Genomic DNA, 19,396 nt, shown 5'->3' with positions numbered 1-19,396 from the left:
CCTGCCAATAGTCCTTCTATCATTGTATCAGATTTGATGCTTTTCCGAAATGTCTTTGTTTGATCATGCTGGAAATTGCAATATGTGTGGAAAATCTACTTGTCTGCACATTTTTCGTATGTATGATGTGATAAGATTGGTTTGTTGCTGGACCAGTATGGGAAATGCAGCCAAACATACACCACCACTAACCCGTTCGGTAGCCTGTAACCTTTTTCAAAAGTGTATTTTAATAAATAGCTTAATGGATGGCTTAAAGAAAATTGTATTGCAACTTTGTTTAAATGCTGAATGTTTGTATTCAATGTTTATGAACATTTTTAATTTCAGGCAACAAAATATCAGTGTTTTACAAATACTCAACTTATTTTGACCAGATGTGAAATTGATTTCATGAATATTGCTTTTTATTTATCAATTAAAATGGAATTCTGATATGGCCTTTGGTATTAGATTGTGAATTCAAGCCCCATTATAGGTGATGCCTCAGTGCCGTAGAATAGTACAGTGTTGAGCCTGGCTTCCAGGTTAGACCCCACTGTGAATTTCAGGTTGCATAGCCTCGTTGTCCATTTGGGTCAGGTCCAGCCATATCGTGCTTGCAGAGAATAAGAGATGCTGACACAGAGGCAAAGAAAGGATGTCATCTTCTGTCTATGTAGTGATATAATGGTCTGTTCAGGACAGAAAAAAGAAGTAGGTTTAATGTACTTGTTCTGACATTGGCTATTTTGCTTCACCAAATAGCATAGTATCAATTAGTGTAATTATGTTTACAGTTACTGTTATTTTGACTTAAATAGCCATCTTCATTTACTATTTGACCTTGCACCATTTTATTGGAGGTAATGCAAGTCGTACTTTACAATAATTTTTAACAACATTCTTTATAATTGTTCAATTGCAGCAACAATATTGAAATGCTATGTCATAAAAGAAATGGATTAACATGATTTTACATATTTTAAGCACTTCAAGTTATCTATTTTAGTATTATTGGTTCTGCTGATAGTGCAAAGGAGAGCTGGATGTGAAGAGCACTATGGAGTCTAGAAAGGGATCTAGATTAAGTGAAGAGGCAATATCTTTGGAGTACAAGGAGATCATGTGAAATTGTCCTTTTTAAAGGGGAAAAATAAAGATTATCTACATGGTGAGAAATTGCAGAGATCTCAGTTTATGCAAAACGTTAAGTGCAGGTGTAGCAAATCAAGAAAGTTAACAATAGGAAACGAGAGAAAATCTGCAGATGCTGGAAATCTGAGCAACACACAATGCTGGAGGAATTAAGCAGGCCAGGCACATCTATGGAAAAAAAAGTATAGTTGACCTCTTGGCCTAAAACCACTCAGCAGGACTGAAGGAAGAAAAGCTGAGGAGTAGATTTGAAAGGTGGGGGGAGCGGAGAGAGAACCACCAAGTGATAGGTGAAACCAGGATGGGGAGGGATGAAGTAAAGAGCTGGGAAGTTGATTGGTGAAAGAGACAGAAGGCCATGGAAGAAAAAGGGGGAAGGAGCATTAGAGGGAGACGATGGGCGGGCAGGCGATGAGGTGAGAGAGGGAAAAGAGGATGGGAAATGGAGAAGAAGGGTGATGTTGGGGGGTATTACCAGAAGTTTGAGAAATCGATGTTCATGCCATCAGGTTGGAGGCAATGTTTATCACAAGGGGAAAATTATGCATAACATACAGACATTGGTGAGACTTCACATGGAGTTTTCTGTGCAATATTGGTCTCCTTGGGAAGGATGATGATAAGACCATAAAGCATAGGATCAATGTGGCTGATTTATTATCTCTCTCTTGCCTTAGCCTTTTACCCCGTAAACTTTGACAGCCTTACTAATCAAGACTCTATCAAACTCCACTTATTTCCTCAATGACTTGGCCCCCACAGCCATCTGTGGCAGTGAATTCCACAGGTTCACTACCCTCTAGCTAAAGAAATTCCTCCTCTTTTCTGTTCCTTCTATTCTGAAGCTGTGTCCTCTTGACCTAAACCTCCTCCCCCATATAGAAAAAACTTCTCCCTATCTACTCTGTCTAGGCCTTTCAATATTCTATAGATTTCAATCAGCCCTCCCACCCCTTCTAATCTCCAGCATGTACCTGTCTAGAGCAATCAAACACTACCCATGTTGGCCACAGTCATCATCCAAATCATTGAGATATAACATGAAGAGTTCCCCAACATCATCTTCTGCAGAACACTAAAAGGCAGCCAACCAAAAAAAGGCCATAACATTGGGTCAGAATTAGGCCATTCAGTACATCAAGTCTTTTCTACCCTTTGATCATGGTTGATCCATTTCCCTCTGAACCCCATTCTCTTGCCTTCTCATTGAAACCTTTCACACCCTGACTTGTCAAGAACTTGTCAACCTCGGTGTTAAATTCACTGGATGGCCTGGCCTCCATAGCTGCTTGTGTCAATGAATTCCACAGATTCACCACCCTGTGGCCAAAGAAATTTCTCCTCATCTCCATTCTAAATAGAAATCCCTTTATTCTGAGGTTGTTCCTCTGGTCTTTGATTTTTCTCTCTCCCCCCCACCTTTATTCCTGCTCCAATTTTCCCCAGGATCATTTAAGTATGACTATGACTCTTTGCCTCCTGTCAGTCAGCCAATTTATGCTAGTATCTTCCCTGTAATAACATGGGCTCTTATTTTGTTCAGCGGCCTCTTGTGCAGCACCTTGTCAAAGACCTTCTGAAAATCCAAGTAAAAAAACATCCACGGATTTGTCAGGCAAGGATTTCTGAAGGAAACCATGCTGACTTTGGCCTACTTATCACGTGCCTCCAAGTACTCCAGAACCTCATCTTTAATAATGAATTCTTGCATTTTACCAATCACTGAAGTCAGGTTAACTGGCCTATAATTTATTTTCTTTTTCCTCCCTCCCTTAAAGAATGTAGTGATATTTGCAGTTTTCCAATCCTGCACAACTAATCCAGAAACTAGTGATCATTGAAGGATCGCTTAATGCCTCCACAATCTCTTCAGCTACCTCGTTCAGAAATGGAATGCAGTGGAAGCAGTCTTGAAGTCTGTTATGCTAATATTCATGGCATGGAACTATGGAAGGCTAACTGCAAGCAGATGATATTTGGATTGGCATCATGATTGCCACAGAAAATGTTCAAGTGCAGTACTGTTTTATGAAATGTGTAAGAACCTGAGAGGTATTTTCAGGTCGGATGAGGAGAGGATATTTCCTCTTGAGGGGTATCTGAAATTGGCATTGCTGTTTAAAACAGGGGTTGCATGACCATGAGAAAATTTGTAAGTTGCAAACACTAATTACAAGGATTCTTGCATATAAAAAAGACCATAAAATAGTAAGACCATGAGCGAGCTATATGCCCCTTCTAATCTGCTGCACTGTTCATTAAGGTCATGATTGATCATATCTTGACCTTAACTCCATATTCCTGCCTTTTCCTGATTATGTTTCATTTTTTCAATGTTCAGGCTTGCTGTCTTCACTCCAGAGCCAACATCATTCCAAGCTCAGTCACAGAGTGACTGGGCATGGTTAGTGTACATACTTGGGGACTGAGGTTGAAGTCAATTATTGACTCATTCACTGAAGCTTCCAAGTACTTGTAAAATTGATCCCATAGCAATCTACCCTGCAGCAAAATGCCTCAAACAATAAAGGTCCATGATTAAAAACCTGGAAAAAGTAATTTGCCAAGAGCCAGCTTCCAAAATATGACAAAAGGCAGACAGTGCTTCTAGTGCACTGGCACATATCTTTGTTATCTAGACTGAAGTTTATGAAGATGGGTATTGATTGCTGCATCCTGTACATTTAAGAGATCTAGACTATCTAGAGAGGCTCCTCAAAGCATGGACAGGTGCCACTGTCCACGAATTTTCCACAAATTCGTTCACATCTTTTGGCAGGATGAATCTATCTTGGACAATATCCTCGCCATCAAGTCTGCTCCAATAGGCAGACTACATCATTCACACGCCTGACACCAAATTCCAAAGCGGTCAATTAACTCCAAGTCATTTCATGCCAACAGAATACAGCAGAATAGAAATATGTCAAGGATATTCTCAAAAAGTGTTGGGCTGGGGAAATTTAACAGCCTCATTGACTGCCACCAGTGGGAATTTCTGGATAATGATTTTTTAAAATAACATAGAATAAGGACATTGGTTACATTGAATTTCTCATCCTTAACACTGGTCACTTTTTTAATATCTTTTCAATAGTTCATCAACTTAACCAATTTTTCTGCCGTCCACTGCACTGGAGTAATTTGAAGTAACTAGTTGAGTTGCTAACTGATCCTTGGATATGGGAGGAAACGGGAACATCCAGAGAGCAGCCCAAACAGTCACTGAGGATTTGCTCAATGTGCACTGTTTTTGAAGGTTAGAATTTAACCAGGTTCACTGGAGATGTAAAGCAGCAGAACTAATTGCTGTGCTGCCCTTTATAGAAAAGCAATCAACAGTGTACTGAGGACCTTGGGTCATCTCAGGAACACAGGAAGAATGGCACTGTGTTACATACTATGTACACTCACTGGAGAATGAGCCACTCTCTGCAGTAGGACTCTGCTTAGTTCCCTTGTCTCCATCTCTTGTTGGAAGTTTGGACTTTGATCATGCAGGCACATTAGTTGTCAAAACATTGTAAAATCTATTTATGCTTAGAGAAAATGCTAAAGTTCTAGTTATATTTGAGATTGACTGTTCACTTTTCATATCATGTACCCTGGATCTATCCCAGTTTTTTTTTAACTGGGATATTCCAAAAAGATAGTCATTTATCATGCTGGTTGACTATCTCTGCTGTCATACTTGTTTTAAATCAATGCACTGTTTCTTTGTGATATTAGGTAAGGTGAATAGCACCAGTAAATGATTTGACTGTAGAAATGAGTGCATGTTATTTAAACTTACAGAATACACAGAAATGGGCTCTTCAGCCCATTGTGCCAATATCATTTTTGTCTCTATTCTAATTGCATTTGCCCATTTAGGATATGGGCTTAATGCTGTCTATTCAAGTGCTTGTCTAAACCTCATGATTATTCCCAATTCCACCACCACCTCTGGCAGTAAGTTCCATATACTCACTACCCTATATATTTAAAAACTTGTTCCTTGGATCTCCTGCAAAACTCCTTCCTCTCGGTTTAAAACCCATGCCCTCTTGTTATTGATACACAGACCGTGGGAAAAAGATTCTGACTTGTCTACGCCACTTGCTCTTTTATAGCCCAGCCTATACAATTCTTTGCATAACAAAAACCCTTTAGTCTTCTAGATAACGTCCTCTCATGTATGCTCTCTAGTACAGTCACATCTTCCTATAGTGTAGCAACCAGGGCCACATGCAGTAGTCCAAGTGTGGTTTAACCAGTGCTCTTTTAGTTGCAACATTAATCGCACTTTTAATTAAAATGCCCTGACCTATGAAGCCTTATGCTATCAAAACACACAAAATGCTGGAGGAACTCAGCAGGCCAGGCAGCATCTATTGGGGGGGGGGGGGGGGAAAGTACAGTCAATGTTTAGGGAATGGTCTCGGCCCAAAACGTTGACTCTGCTTTTTTCTGTAGATCCTATCTACTAAGTTTGTCTTGTATTTTGTGTGTGTGTTGCTTGGATTTCCAGCATCTTCAGATTTTCCCTTGTTTGTTGAAGCCTTATGCTATCTTCACCTAATCTGCACATCTAATCTTTTCCAGTGGACAATGTACTTGAACCCTTGGGTTCCTCCATGCCTCATCTTTCCTTAGAGCCGTAACTTTTACAATTGGACTTCCCATAAGCATTATTACCTTGCATTTGTCAGGATTAAATTCCTCTGCTGCTTCATTTGATTTTCTGTATAATTCTGTATTCTGCTTTCACCTTGAACGACCCTCCTTGATTTCTGCAACACTATGAACATTTTTTTTTCAAAAGAGTTGCTAATAATTCTAAATCAAAAATGTATCACAAACAGAGTCACAGCAAGCATCCCTATGATACACCAATGATCACAGATTTCTAACTAAAGTAGTTTTTTTGTTGCTGTGAACTTAGGCTGAAAATAAAGGCTTTTGAACTGTTTCTGTCACTCTGATTGCATTCAAATTTCCATTCACACTCCCTAAATCAATATCATTTAAAATCCTTGTCTAATAAGTGTCAATTGCAAACTTGAAAATTTCAGTTGATCTAGTTTGGAAAACTTTTCAGGAGGTTATTTTGTTACTAGTTTCAGTAAATACATGCTTTCAGACATCTGAAGGGTCTATTTCTAAATTTTGTGGTTATCCTACCAGTTTTAAACCTTTACACCACAGAAAATCTGGACATGGAATAGAGAAAGTGCGTTAACGATTTTCCTTGCAAATCAGTTGTAAACGGCCAATTTTAGTTCACTATTTTAGTTGCCTGTTATTGATATCACAGTTTGTCTGTTGCCAAATAAAAAGTAGTAAGGAGGTGACTGAAGGTTTTTTTTAAAAAGTAAGAAATTAGATCTTGCAAATTAACAGCTGCAAAGTGCTGATTGGAAATAATTTAAGAATGTTTAGTAGAATTAACAGAAATTGAACCGACTATTAAATAAAAAGTAGGGGTGTAGTTGGGGATGGAAAAAATGTAAGGCAAAATTGGTAATGGAGGAAATGCATAGCAAAGAGAAATGGCCTTCCACCTGTGAAAACAATACTGGATACGCTCATGCCAGGTTAATATTTTCATCAGAATGAGGGAAAATTGGAAAGCAATTTTTTCAGTTGTAAGAAAACAGAGGGTGGAGAAAATATAACTCTTAAGAAGGTTGACTGATTGACCCAGATGGCCTGTTTACTTGATGAAAGAGATGAAAAACCTGCATACGGTTAATTTATCCAAGAAATATAAAAGAAAATGAATGAGAACAGAGGGGAGAATGAGAAGGCAACACTGGAACGTATTGGAAATGCCAAGCCCTATCGGAACACTGAGCTGAATCCTCTGTGCTTGAGCCCATTACATTGTATCGCAGTTCCAACTTTTAACTACTTTCCCTTTCTGATGGGGTAGTCTGTAAGTCTGATACACTTTAATCATTAGATCAGGTGATAATAGACCCTAGACCCCACTTAACCCTAGGATATATTCCTCGGTGGTGGAGGGTGTGCAGGGTGATTATAACATTACATAAATGAAGAGGTGCGCCTGAGATATGGTATTATTTTATGTGTACACGGTAATTCATGGAGTAGCAAACACACAAATAGGCCTACCTGTACATCATGGAGCAGCAACACATCACAGCAGCAACAGAAGAATCCAGGCTGTGGGCCCTCCTCTAACTGTGGCTTCTTCAAATTGGCATCGAGATTCGATTGCCTTTTCTTAAGTTTCTTCATGAAGCAGTTCTCAGTAGCAGGAAATAATGTCAAAAATGCCTCTCTTTGCCTTTATTGCTTCATTCCCAGTCAGGATCATTATCAATGAACATTGCATATTTCAAAAAGGTGCTAACGTCAACCTGATGCTCACCAGCTTCCAAACAGCGTATCACTTGCAGTTTCACATCCGTGCTAATGCTTTTCCTAGACATCTTGAAGTACTACACACTGGAAGCTGCAAGAAGTTTTCCAGACATGAGTTTGGGGGGTGGGGGGGGAGGAATACAATGGCGAGGGAGCAAGAATGTTTACACATGCGAGGGAAGTAAAGTGTGAACTAATGCGTGATTGGCTGTGAGTGACTCAGCGTAAATAAAGTGCTCTCATTAACTGATTGTTTACTGTAATGGTGGCGACACTTGAAGTTTTAAGTGTTTGGAATTTGTCATTTTTTTAAAATTTTAATAAAGAATTGAACCACTATTTTAACGAATCAGCACTGTGTGGGGTCTGAATGCATCTAAAACTGATTAGTAATATGTTCCTTTTCAAACATGCATTGAGTCATTGGCTTTTTTGAATGCTTTGGCAGTGTAGTCATAACTAATACAAACCATATGGTTATCATGAGCATTATTGAAAATGTGGGCATTGAAAATGGCTGAAAGTTGTCCAGAGGCTTGAATACATTTTCCTCTTTGTAATAGTCATATTATGGTTCATTTATTACACAGATGAAACAAATTATGTTATCCTTTAAAGCTAGTGATATTAGTTGCGTCTTCGGTAGAGTGGATGATTGATAGAAATTATTCAAACTTGTTGGCTGAATAGCAAATAACACACTTTATGTAACCCTCAAATACTGCATTTTTCTGCACTAAAAGAAAAGTTAACCATGTTTAGTGGGTGAATTTATTATAGCTAATGCCAGAACTTATTTGCTGCACTTTGTAAAGCTGTTTTCTGAGCCTTTTGTGAGCCCAAGCACCAATTCACTAGCTGATGCATTGTTGCAGGAGACACACACAAATACTATGCTGTTGTATTTTATCTAAATGGAAACCACCAATGAAATTAATTATCTCAGGTATTCCAGTTGAAGCAACTGTAAAGAAAATGTCACTTTTCTTATAAGCCACAAATGGATACTTTGCTTGGGATGATTACATCTAATGGGTACCTGAATTGGTTTGTTGTCAAAACCACCACTTTGTTGGAGAGACAATTACATGACAAAACCATGTTTTTAAACAGGTCGAAGGCTATTCTGGCTAGCTCATTTGAAGGGATTGAATACATTTTGACTTGGGTATTAGAGTTGATCTTTGTTTCCCTGGGATATGAGATTTTTTTGTTCCCCAGTAAGTTTTCCTCAACTTCATCCTTAGCTTCAAGGATTGGGCTAAAAGTGCCGTTTATTGAATTTTAGGGTGGGGCAGAAGTTCACAAGGCAGTCACCATTCTAGGGGTTGCGAAGATGCGGATTCCTGATGATACATATTCTTATGAAGATGCTTCTTCTGGTTTACACTTGCTATAAGTGATTTTTCTGCTGACATGTTTGTTTGCCATGTACAATGTAGGGTGTCTTGTGTATAATGTAGGATGGGTACACCATTTGTTTTAGCTATGGTAGTGGAACTAATCTAACATTGTTAAGACTATATGTGATGATCCTGATGTTCCAAAGCTCAAGCTTCATGTTGACTAGAAGTAGCCTACATGTGTTTCTTTTACTTGGCATAGATGTTGCTGCTGTGCTTCAGCTGTAACTTTTGTTTAGCGGTGGGTTCTGAGCTGACTACACACACAAACTTGTAGGGTAACTCTCTTCAAGAAGGGAGAAAGGCAAAAGAAAGGAGACTGTAGGCCTGTAGGTCTGACCAGAGTGGTTGGGAAGATAGTGGAGTCGATTGTTAAGGATGTGATATCGGGGTACTTGGTGACATATGATAAAATAGGCCATAGTCAGCATAGTTTCAACAACAGAAAATGTTGCCTGACAAATCTGTTTGAATTCTTTGAAGAAATAACAAGCAGGATAGATGAGGAAGATTTGGTTGATGATGTGTACTTGGATTTTCAGAAGGCCTTTGACAAGATGTCACACGTGAAGCTACATAACAAGCAGTGGTATTGAGGAAAAGATTCTAGCATGGATAAGACAGTGACTGATTGGCTGGAGGCAAAGAGTGTGAATAAAGGGAGCCTTTTCTGGTTGGCTGCCAGTGACTAATGGTGTTCCAGAGGGGGTCTGTTTATTGGGACCAAATTTTTTGGTTTATTGAGATTCTCCCTCTCGATTCCCATCTTTTCTCATTGTTTTTTTAAACTATCTTTAATTGACTTATCTTTTAAAGAATGGGATAGACTGGGTATTAAACTATTTCAGGATTTGTTTAATAGAGGGAATCTCTCTTCTTTTGTGCAACTTTCAATGAAATTTAACCTTTCCAATTCCCACTTTTTCGATACTTACAGATTAGAGATTTTTTTAAGATCTCAATTACATACATTTCCTACAAGTCCAGATAAGAATATAATGGATACAATTTTTAATCTGAAACCCTTTGACAACGGTTCAATATCTTACATTTATGGTCTGCTGTTGGGACTGAAAAAGGCCGCTTTAGATAAAATTAAAGGAGACTGGGAAAAGGATTTGCATATCTGTAAGAGAGCTGGAAGATGATTTTAAAATTGATTAATTCATCATTATGTGCTCGTCATTCTTTATTACAATTCAAAGTGGTACATAGAGTTCATATGTCTAAAGACAAGCTCTCTCATTCCTACGCAGATGTTTCCCCTTACTGTGGTAGATATACTAATGGAGTGGCCACACTAATTCATGTGTTTTGGACATGTCCGAGCCTTGAAAAATTTTGGAAAGATGTATTTCAAACTTTTTCTGTACTTTTCAATGTTAGTTTTAAGCCCAATCCTTTGATTACCCATGTTTGGTATTGTTGAGGATAGTGCAAATTTTTTACATCATGACAATGATTTAGATGATGGAATTAATGGCTTTGTTGAAAGGTTGGCAGACAATATGAAAATAAGTGGAGGGGCAGGTAGTTTTGAGGAAGTAGAGGGGCCACAGCAGGACTAGGACAGATTAGGAGAATGGGCAAAGAAGTGGCAGATTGAATACAATATTGGGAAGTATATGGTCATGTACTTTGGTAGAAGAAATGAAGGGGTTGACTGTTTTCCAATTGGAAAGAAAATACAAAAAAACTGAGGCGCAAAGTGAGTTAGGAGTCCTTGTGCAGGATTCCCTAAAGGTTAATTTGCAGGCTGAGTCTGTGATGAGGAAGGCAAATGCAATTTTAGCATTCATTTCAAAAGGACAAGAATACAAAAGCAAGGATGTAATTTGAGACTTTATAAAGCATTGGTGAGGTCTCAGTATTACGAGCAGTTTTGGGCCCCTTATCTGAGAAAGGATGTGCTGAAACCGGAGAAGGTTCAAACGAGAGTCATGAAAATGATTCCAGGATTGAATGGCTTGTCATATGAAGAAAGTTCGATGGCTCCGGGCCTGTATTCACTAGAATTCTGAAGAATGAAGGGTGACCTCATTGAACCATATCAAATGGTGAGAGACATTGATAAAGTGGATGTGGAGAGAATGTTTTCTATGGTGGGAGAGTCCAAGACCAGAGGACATAGCCTCAAAATAGAGGGGTGTCATTTTAGAAGTGTCATTTCTTTAACATGAGAGTGACAGCCAGAGCTGGGCTGAAAACTTCTGGTTAAGGTGGTGCCTGCGTACAGTGCTCCTTTGGTTGACATCATGAAACCATATATTTCACTTTATTTATGTCTTTTATGTTTGCTTTTTGTCTGGGATGTGATTCTGGAACCATTGGTGCCTGTGACTTGCTGTTTGGAGACCGTTTGGATGTTCCAGCACTGTGCAGTCTCCGAGCGGCAGTGTAGACCTCATGGTAGCAGACTGCAAGCCAAGGTTTGACTTTATTTCACTGACTAAAACGATGAGAGAGATTGAAACATCGAGGCAGGGGAATGCAGGAACTCGGTGATTGTTTGGGTGTTCCAGTGCTCTGCAGTCCGAGAGGATTCTGGGAGACAGCAACAGCATACAGGAACCTCGTGGGGAGAAACCTGTGGTACGGGGCAGAAGCCATTGGTTGGCTCCCTATTTGCCAATTAAAGCAATGAGGAAGATTGAAGCATCGAGACAAATAGAGAGTGTGTGCGAGCTGACTGTGCCATGGAGAGGGCAAAGTCTGCCACTGGCCCTGGAGAGTGTTCCCAGGTTTTCTGCGTTTTGGAATTGGACTTGGACTATAGACTTTTTTTGTTCAGTTTTACAGGATTTTAAATTATGTTTTTCACCCAATCCTTTTTTTTTGTGTGTGAGAGAAGAGATTTGGGGGTCAATGTGCCTGTTCATTTTCATTTTCTTTGTGCAGGACAAGGGACTTGATGGGGGCGGGGGTTGATCTGTCTTGATTCGTTAGGGCACATAAGGGATACTGGAGAAGACAGGAGATTGAGGCTGAGCGGAAAATTGAATCAGCAATGATGAAATGGCCTAATTCCACTCCTATGTCTTATGGTAAGGTTGGGAAAGTTCTTCTTGCATTCTCTCCTTTACTGGCCATTCTTGTGTATTTTTTTTAAATCTACCAATTCCTGCCTCTCCGCCGCTAAACTGTGAAGTCCTACCCATCCCCGAAGAGACTTCAGGGGAAAAGTCTTGACTATAAGTGGATTGAATCTGGTAGTTTTCATTTGGCAGCCAGATCTAGAACCTCTCTGCTGGAACAATAACCAAAGTTAAACTTTGTATGTCTCTCTGAGTCCTTTTGACTGATGGAGATGCACTCATGCCCTCCCCTAATTCTTTCAAGCCTGTAAATAAGGATTTTTTTTGATTATAAGGGTGATGCAAAAGGTCATGACATAAAGTTCCAACTTGACTTCCGGTAGGAGTAGTAAGATAATAAATGGTTTGTTGGTGATCCCAGTGATAGGAAATAAACATTCCCTTGGCTGGTGAACCAAATAGATTTTGCATTATTACCAATTTGGTTACTTGTCCCCAGCTCATTGAGAATGCGGACTGTCTCAATATTCATTCGCTGCTCGGGGTACCTTTATGAAAAGGAATATATGGCTTCATTATGAGCTTATTTATTGACAGACTATCAGTGATTTCCTCCCCCCCCCCCCCCAACCCAGCTACACTTCTCCATCAACAAAGACAAACATTTGAGGATAGTAAATCTATTTTGACATTGACACATTTATTTTCTATTGACATCTGAGGAATAACTGCATTGTCATTGTGGCACTCAAGTGAAGGTTGGAGTGATAAGCTTTTTATGCTCGAGCCTCTGGAGGACTACTGGTGCCCACAAATAATACTGCAGCACATTGTTAGCAAACTAAGGTTTAAAATTTTCACTTGGTTCTTTCATTGTTCCAGCTGGTCTTTTACCCAAAGAACACTCTGGGTCTGGATGTCCATAAGACATAGGAGTGCAATTAGGCCATTCAGCCCATCAAGTCTGCTCCACCATTCCATCATGGCAGATCCCAGAACCCACTCAACCTTATACATATAGCTTCATACCATATCTTTTGATGCCCTGACCAATCAGGAAACTATCAAATACTCACAGACTTGACCTCCACCGCAGCCTGTGGCAGAGCATTCCATAGATTCACCACTCTATGGCTAAAAACAATTCCTCCTTGCCTCTGTTCTGAAAGGTCACCCCTCAATTTTGAGGGTGTGCCCTCAAGTTCTGGATCCCCCCCACCACAGGAAACATTCTCTCCACCTCCACCTTATCTAGCCCTTCCAACAGTCAGTAGAATTCGATAAGATTCCCCCCACCCCCATTTTTCTAAATTCCTGTGAGTACAGGCCCAAAGCTGCCAAATGCACCTCGTGTTAACCCCTTTATTTCTGGAATCATCCTCGTGAACCTCCTCTGGACTTTCTCCAATGATAACACGTCCTTTCTGAGATATAGGGCCCAAAACCGTTGACAGTACTCCAAGTGCGGCCTGACTAGTGTCTTGTAACACCTCAGCATTATTTCCTTGCTTTTATATTATATTCCCCTTGAAATAAGTGCCAACATTGCATTTGCCACCTTTACCACACACTCAACCTGTAAATTAACCTCCTGGGAGTCTTGCACAAGAACTCCGAAGTCCCTCTGCACCTCTGGTGTTTGAATTTTCTCCCTATTTAGGTAATAGTCTGTACTATTGTTCCTTTTAACAAAATGTATTATCATACATTTCCCAACACTGTATTCCATCTGCCACTTTTTTGCCCATTCTTCCAATTTGTCTAAGTCCTGCTGCAATTGCATTGCTTCCTCAGCACTGCCTACCTTTCCACCTATCTTTGTATCACCTGCAAACTTTGCCACCAAGCCATCAATTCCATTATCTAAATCATTGTCAATGTGAAAAGTAGCAGTTTCAATACTGACCCCAGAGGAACACCACTAGTCACTGGCAGCCAACCAGAAAAAGCCCATTTTATTCCCACTTGCTGCCTCTTGCCTGTCAGCCATTCCTCTACCCGTGCCAAGATTTTATCTTGCTAAGCTGGCTGATGTGTAGCACTTTATCAAATGCCTTCTGAAACTGAAAATCCAAGTAAGGACATCCACTGCCTCTCCTTTGTCCATCCTGCTTATACTTCCTTGAAAACTTCTTAACAGATTTGTCGGGCAAGATTTTCCTTTACGGAAATCATGCTGACTGACTTATTTTATCATTGGTCTCCAAGTATCCCAAAACCTCATCCTTAATAATAGACTCCAACATTTCCCCAACCACTGAGGTTAGGCTAACTAGCCTATAGTTTCCTTTCTTTTGCCTTCCTCCCTTTTGTAAGACTGGAGTGACATTTGCAATCTTCCAATCCTGTGGGACCATGCCAGAATCAAGTGATTCTTGAAAGATCATGATCTGTGCATTTGTTACCTCTTCAGACCTCTCTCAGGACTTCGGAATGTAGTCCATCTGGTCCAGGTGACTTATCCACCTTAAGACCTTTGAGTTTGCCTAGCACTTTATCCTTTGTAATAGCAATCACACTCATTCCTTTTCCCTGACACTCATGGCTCACTGACACACTGCTAGTGTTTTCCACAGAGAAGACTGGTGCAAAGTACCCATTAAGTTCATCTGCCATTTCTGTGTGCCTCCATTACTACCTCACCAGCATTATTTTCCAGTGGTCCAGTATCAACTCTTTTAATTCCCTTTATGTAACTGAAAACTCTTTACATAACTGAAAAATTTTAGTATCCTACTTTATATTATTGTCTAGTTTGTCCTCGTATTTCATCTTTTCACTTGCAGCTTTGTTAGTTGCCTTTTGTTGGATTTTAAAAGCTTCCCAATTATCCTGCTACATTGTATACCCTTTCCTTTGCTTTTAAGCAGTCCTTAACTTCTCTTGTCAGCCTGCTCCTGCCGTTTGAGAGCTACTATTTCTGTGGAACATATCCATCCTGCACCTTGCAAACTGCTCCCAGAAATTTCAGCCACTTCTGCTGTGCTGTCATCCCCACTAGTATCCTCCTCCAATCCACCTGGTCAAGCTCCTCTCTCATGCCTCTGTAATTCCCTGTATTCCATTGCGGTACTGATACGTGTGACTAGTGCTTCTCCCTCTAAAATTGCAGTATGAATTCAATCATTTTATGATCACTGCCTCCTAAGGGTTCCTTTACATTAAGCTCCCTAATATGATCTGGGTTATTACACAACACCCAATCTAAGATGGCCTTTTCCTGAGTAGGCTCAAGCACAAGCTGCTCTAAAAAGCCACCTTGTAAGCATTCAAGAAATTTCCTCTCTTGTGATCCGACACCAATCTGATTTTTCCAATCCCCTTGCAGATTGAAGTCCCCCATTACAATTGTGACATTATCTTTATTACATGCCTTTTCCAGTTCCTTTTGCAATCTCAACCCCATGTCTTGGCTACTGTTTAGAGGCCTATTTATGATTCCCATAATCGGTTTTTACCCTTGTAGTTTCTTAATTCCACTCACAAAGATTCAACATTCTCTGACCCTATGTCACCTCTTTCTAAAGATGTAATTCTGTTACCAACAGTCACACCACTGACTGTGCCATCCTGCCTGTCCTTTCGATACAAAGTATATCCTTTGATGTTAAGCTCCCAACTGTGGCCGTCTTTCAGCCACGACTTAGTGATGCTCACCATGTCATACTGACCAATCTGTAATTGCGCCACGAGTTCATCTACCTTATTCTGAATGCTACGCATATTTAAATACATCACCTTCAGTCCTGCATTCTTCGCCCTTTTGAATTTTACCTCTGTGGTACAATTGAACTCATTGCTCTATCTGCATTTGTACCCAATCATTGGCTTGACCTTCCTTATATTCATGTTACACCCATCTACTTGTAAACCTGCTGGCTCATCCTCAGCCCTATCATCCTGGTTCCCATCCCCCTGCCATATTAGTTTAAACCATTCCCAACAGCCCTAGTAAACCTGCCTGCAAGAGTAATGGTCTCCCTTGGATTCAAGTGCAACCCATCCCCTTTGTACAGGTCACACCTGCCCCAGAAGAGGTCCCAGTTCTGCAGAAATCTGAATCCCTGTCCCCTGCTCTAATTCTTCAGTCTCACATTTATCTGCCACCTTATTATATTCCTATCCTCACTGTTGCGTGGCACAGACAGCATTCCTGAGATTACTATCCTTGAGTTCTAGCTTCTCAGCTTCCTGTATTCTGTTTTCTGGACCACCTCCCTTTTTCTACCCATGCTGTTGGTACCAATATATAGCACAACTTCTGGCTGCTCACCCACCCTTTTCAGAAGATTGTGGATGAGTTCAGAAACATTGCAAAGGCACCTAGCAGGCAAACTATTATCCGTGTTTCTTTTTTGCATCCACAATCGCCCATCTGTCCCCCTGACTAAAGAGTCCCCTATCACTGCTGCCATCCTCTTCAGTTCCCTACCTTTCTGAGCCACAGGCCCAGGCTCAGTGCTAGAGGCGTAGCTGCTGTTGCTTCCCCCCCACCCCTGACACTACTCAAAATGAAGTACCTATTGTTGAGGGGGGCAGCCACTCCACTATCTGGCATTCTCCCTTCCCTCTCCTAACAGTCATCCATTTATCGGTCTCCTGTACCCTTGGGGTGGCTACCTCCTATGGCTGCTGTCTATCACCTCTTCACTTTCCCTAATAAGCCGAAGTTCATCAAGCTGTAGCTCCAGTTCCTTAGTACAGTCTCTAAGGACCTGCATCTCGATGCACCTGGTGCAGATCTGGCCACCGGGGAAGCTGGTAGTCTCCTGGAGTTCCCACATCTGACACCCAGAACAGAACACTGACCCTGTAGACATACCGCCTATTCTCTCAATAGTTAAATAAGGAGTGAACTTACCTACTTGCTACCGCCTGTTCTCGCCAAAGCCTTACCACTCTGACTCAGACCACTCCAACGACCGGTTCCATGATGACCACTCTGTTGGACGGTACCCTTCTTTTATGGAGACTGGGTTTTTAAAGCTCTTTGCCAGACTTGTGCAGGAACACTTCTGCGCAGTACTCCAATCACTGCCTGAAAGATGAAGAAGACATGAACCTCATAAACTCTTCTTTCATTGAATGATGTGTTGTAATCTGAGAGGTTGGGGTGGGAGCTTGGAGTTGCAGTTATTCTGGAACAGTTTTGCAAAACGGCTGCCTCCTCTGATATAAATTTCAGCTAATCTTTTGGTTCAATATGCAAGCTCAATCAAGAATTATCACTTGAATAGCAAATCTGACTAACTTATTTTCAGCAATCACATTGTACTCAATGTTTTATGCGATGAGTCTTTTTTCTCCCAACACTGAGCTTCCATTATTGCTGCTCTTTGTAAAATACAGTTTTGAGTCAAATAATCTGGGATATTCTTCTGGATAAACCAGAATTTAACGAGATTTTAAAATCCTCTGACAGCTTTATTTTGCATAAGGAATTGAAGTATCCATACCATCAAGTGTTCGTAAATGAATTCTGTTGATCTGAATCAATGTGATAGTGTTAAGGTAACTTTATTAATTTTATAATGTTTATTTGTGTTTTGAATTTTGGTTCCAGTGAAACACATTCACTTGTGGACAATGGATGTTCCTGTCAACATTGGCATTTGATAACTATTCCGATTTGAATTTGGAATGCATTTTGAAATTCTCACCATCTTAGAAACAACAATCTGCACATTTGGGTGAGCGAGGTTCTCCTAGTCTGCAGTTAGGTGAAGGGTTCTAGCAATTTGATGTAATAGTAGTGAAGGATTAGCAATATATTTCTGTTGAGGTGGGGATGTTACAGTGTGCAGATGTTGTGATCTTGTGCTCCCAAAGTCCTTGGCCTCCTTGATTGTAACATTTGTGGGTTTGGGAGATGCTATTGAAGGACACTTGATGAGTTCACAATTTAAGGTTGTTTAATATCCTTTCCAGTACACAAGTGTAAAGAAGAATGAAATAGTTGTTACTCTGGCACTTTTCTGTATATATGTCCTTGATGGTGGATAGACTGGTGATGGGCAGTTTTGCCTACCCATTGTAGAACCTTGGTTCATTAAGTTGTCATACCTGGCGGTTGGGGGAGGGGCTGTGTCATGGGGATACGGTCCCACTATCCCACTATCTAGTAAATGCTCCCAATGATGCGTGCTTCAAACAGCCTTTGACAACTAAGTCCAGCTCCTGGTCTTCATATGTGGCTTAGCTGCTAAACCTGGCAGAATAGTTACTGCAGACTGGAGAAGGGTCAAAGGTGAGTTACTGGCACCTTAAACCCAGTCGCTTCAGGCAAATGGGGCTGATCAACTGTAGCTGGCAGCTCATCCAGGGGAAGGAAATCTCTGATCTCGAACCTCCACTGCCTTGCAGCTATGCCCACTCATGGGGCAGGTAGGCTTCAGAAGTAAACCCCAAGGGGGTGGAAAGGGGAAGAAATACAAAGCTGGAGTCCATAAAGCAGTCTGATGTTGAGTTCAGTGCTGACTAGCAACTCCTGCGATGCCACTGGTGCCAAACTGTATCGGTTGCTGCTGTTCCTTTAATCAGCTGCGTGGTGAGGGGGAACCTGCTACATGGGCAACAGCTTGTTCTCCATATCGCTTGCATATTATTACTCAGTTAGGATGCAATATACATGGCCGACCCTGAACAGCAGAAGGCCTCAATGTAAAGCCTGCCTGTCTGTTGCAGTGCATCTTTTTTCAGCGATGCAGTGAAGAGGGGTGTGAGTTCTGAAGTCAATAGCCATCTTCCTTGTCTTGTTGACATCAAGGAAGTGGTTATTTGCCTGGCACCAGTCCTTGCCCTTCCACCTCCTCTCTGTAGGCCGTCTTGTATTTTAGCAATAATGATGAGTAGTGATGGGTGGAGTCGAGTCTTTACCAAATGAGTGCAAGGCTCTCCTTCCCTCCGCTAGCCTACAGGTCATCCTTGGTTAAGATGTAGTCTTTCTTAGCCCCCTGATCAGAGTTATGTGAAGCCATGGGAGGAGGTGGTGGATGGTCATCTGAGCAGCTGGTGCATATCAGGAGTTCTGGTTACATGACCACTGACCCCAGACACAAACTCAAGAGTATTGATTATAGCTGAGGTCACCCATCTTGTAAGGACACTGTACAGGAGAAGGCAAAGGCAAACCACTTCTGTTTATTTTTTTAAATGCCAAGAACAATCGTGGTCCGGGAAAGACCATGATCACCCACATCATACAACATGGCACATAATTAACAAACAATGAGCAGTGGTGGATGGTATGCCAATTGATCCATTGCTTTGTCTCGGATTGTTATTGAGCCACTTGGATGATACACTAATCCATCTCATTGGAGCGTATCTTCACACTCCTGATTTGTGCTTTGTAGTTGGTAGAAAAGGCTCTTGGGATATGGGGATGAAATCCTAAATGCAAAATATCCATCCTCTAATCTGTTCTCATGGTCATGATGTTTGTTTATTTGT

At 40.8% G+C, this 19,396-nt stretch overlaps 2 protein-coding genes across 4 annotated transcripts in view; one reads left to right on the top strand and one right to left on the bottom strand.

Moving 5' to 3' along the window:
- Positions 1 to 19,396, top strand: part of rnf11b (ring finger protein 11b) — a 30,658-nt gene that overhangs the window by 4,313 nt on the left and 6,949 nt on the right. The window lies entirely within an intron of this gene.
- The window catches only part of ttc39a (tetratricopeptide repeat domain 39A), a 138,099-nt gene continuing 119,036 nt past the window's right edge, over positions 334 to 19,396 (bottom strand). Inside the window, exons 18-21 of one of the 3 annotated variants that reach the window (XR_011887994.1) lie at positions 16,806 to 16,982; positions 7,255 to 7,597; positions 5,815 to 5,917; positions 334 to 674 (exon numbers count right to left, since the gene is read on the bottom strand). Coding sequence is in view for 1 of the 3 variants with exons in the window: in XM_072273763.1 (XP_072129864.1) it covers positions 16,976 to 16,982 (7 nt within the window). In the remaining 2 variants the exon portion in view is untranslated. Of the gene's footprint in view, positions 675 to 5,814; positions 5,918 to 7,254; positions 7,598 to 16,526; positions 16,983 to 19,396 lie in introns of those variants that run through there. The other 2 variants (XR_011887995.1, XM_072273763.1) reach the window with 2 other exon arrangements.

The sequence above is a fragment of the Mobula birostris genome, chromosome 12 (assembly GCF_030028105.1).
Source record: "Mobula birostris isolate sMobBir1 chromosome 12, sMobBir1.hap1, whole genome shotgun sequence".
Taxonomy (NCBI): domain Eukaryota; kingdom Metazoa; phylum Chordata; class Chondrichthyes; order Myliobatiformes; family Myliobatidae; genus Mobula; species Mobula birostris.
Note: the sequence above shows the minus strand (reverse complement) of the source record. Positions and strands in the feature narration are given on the sequence as shown.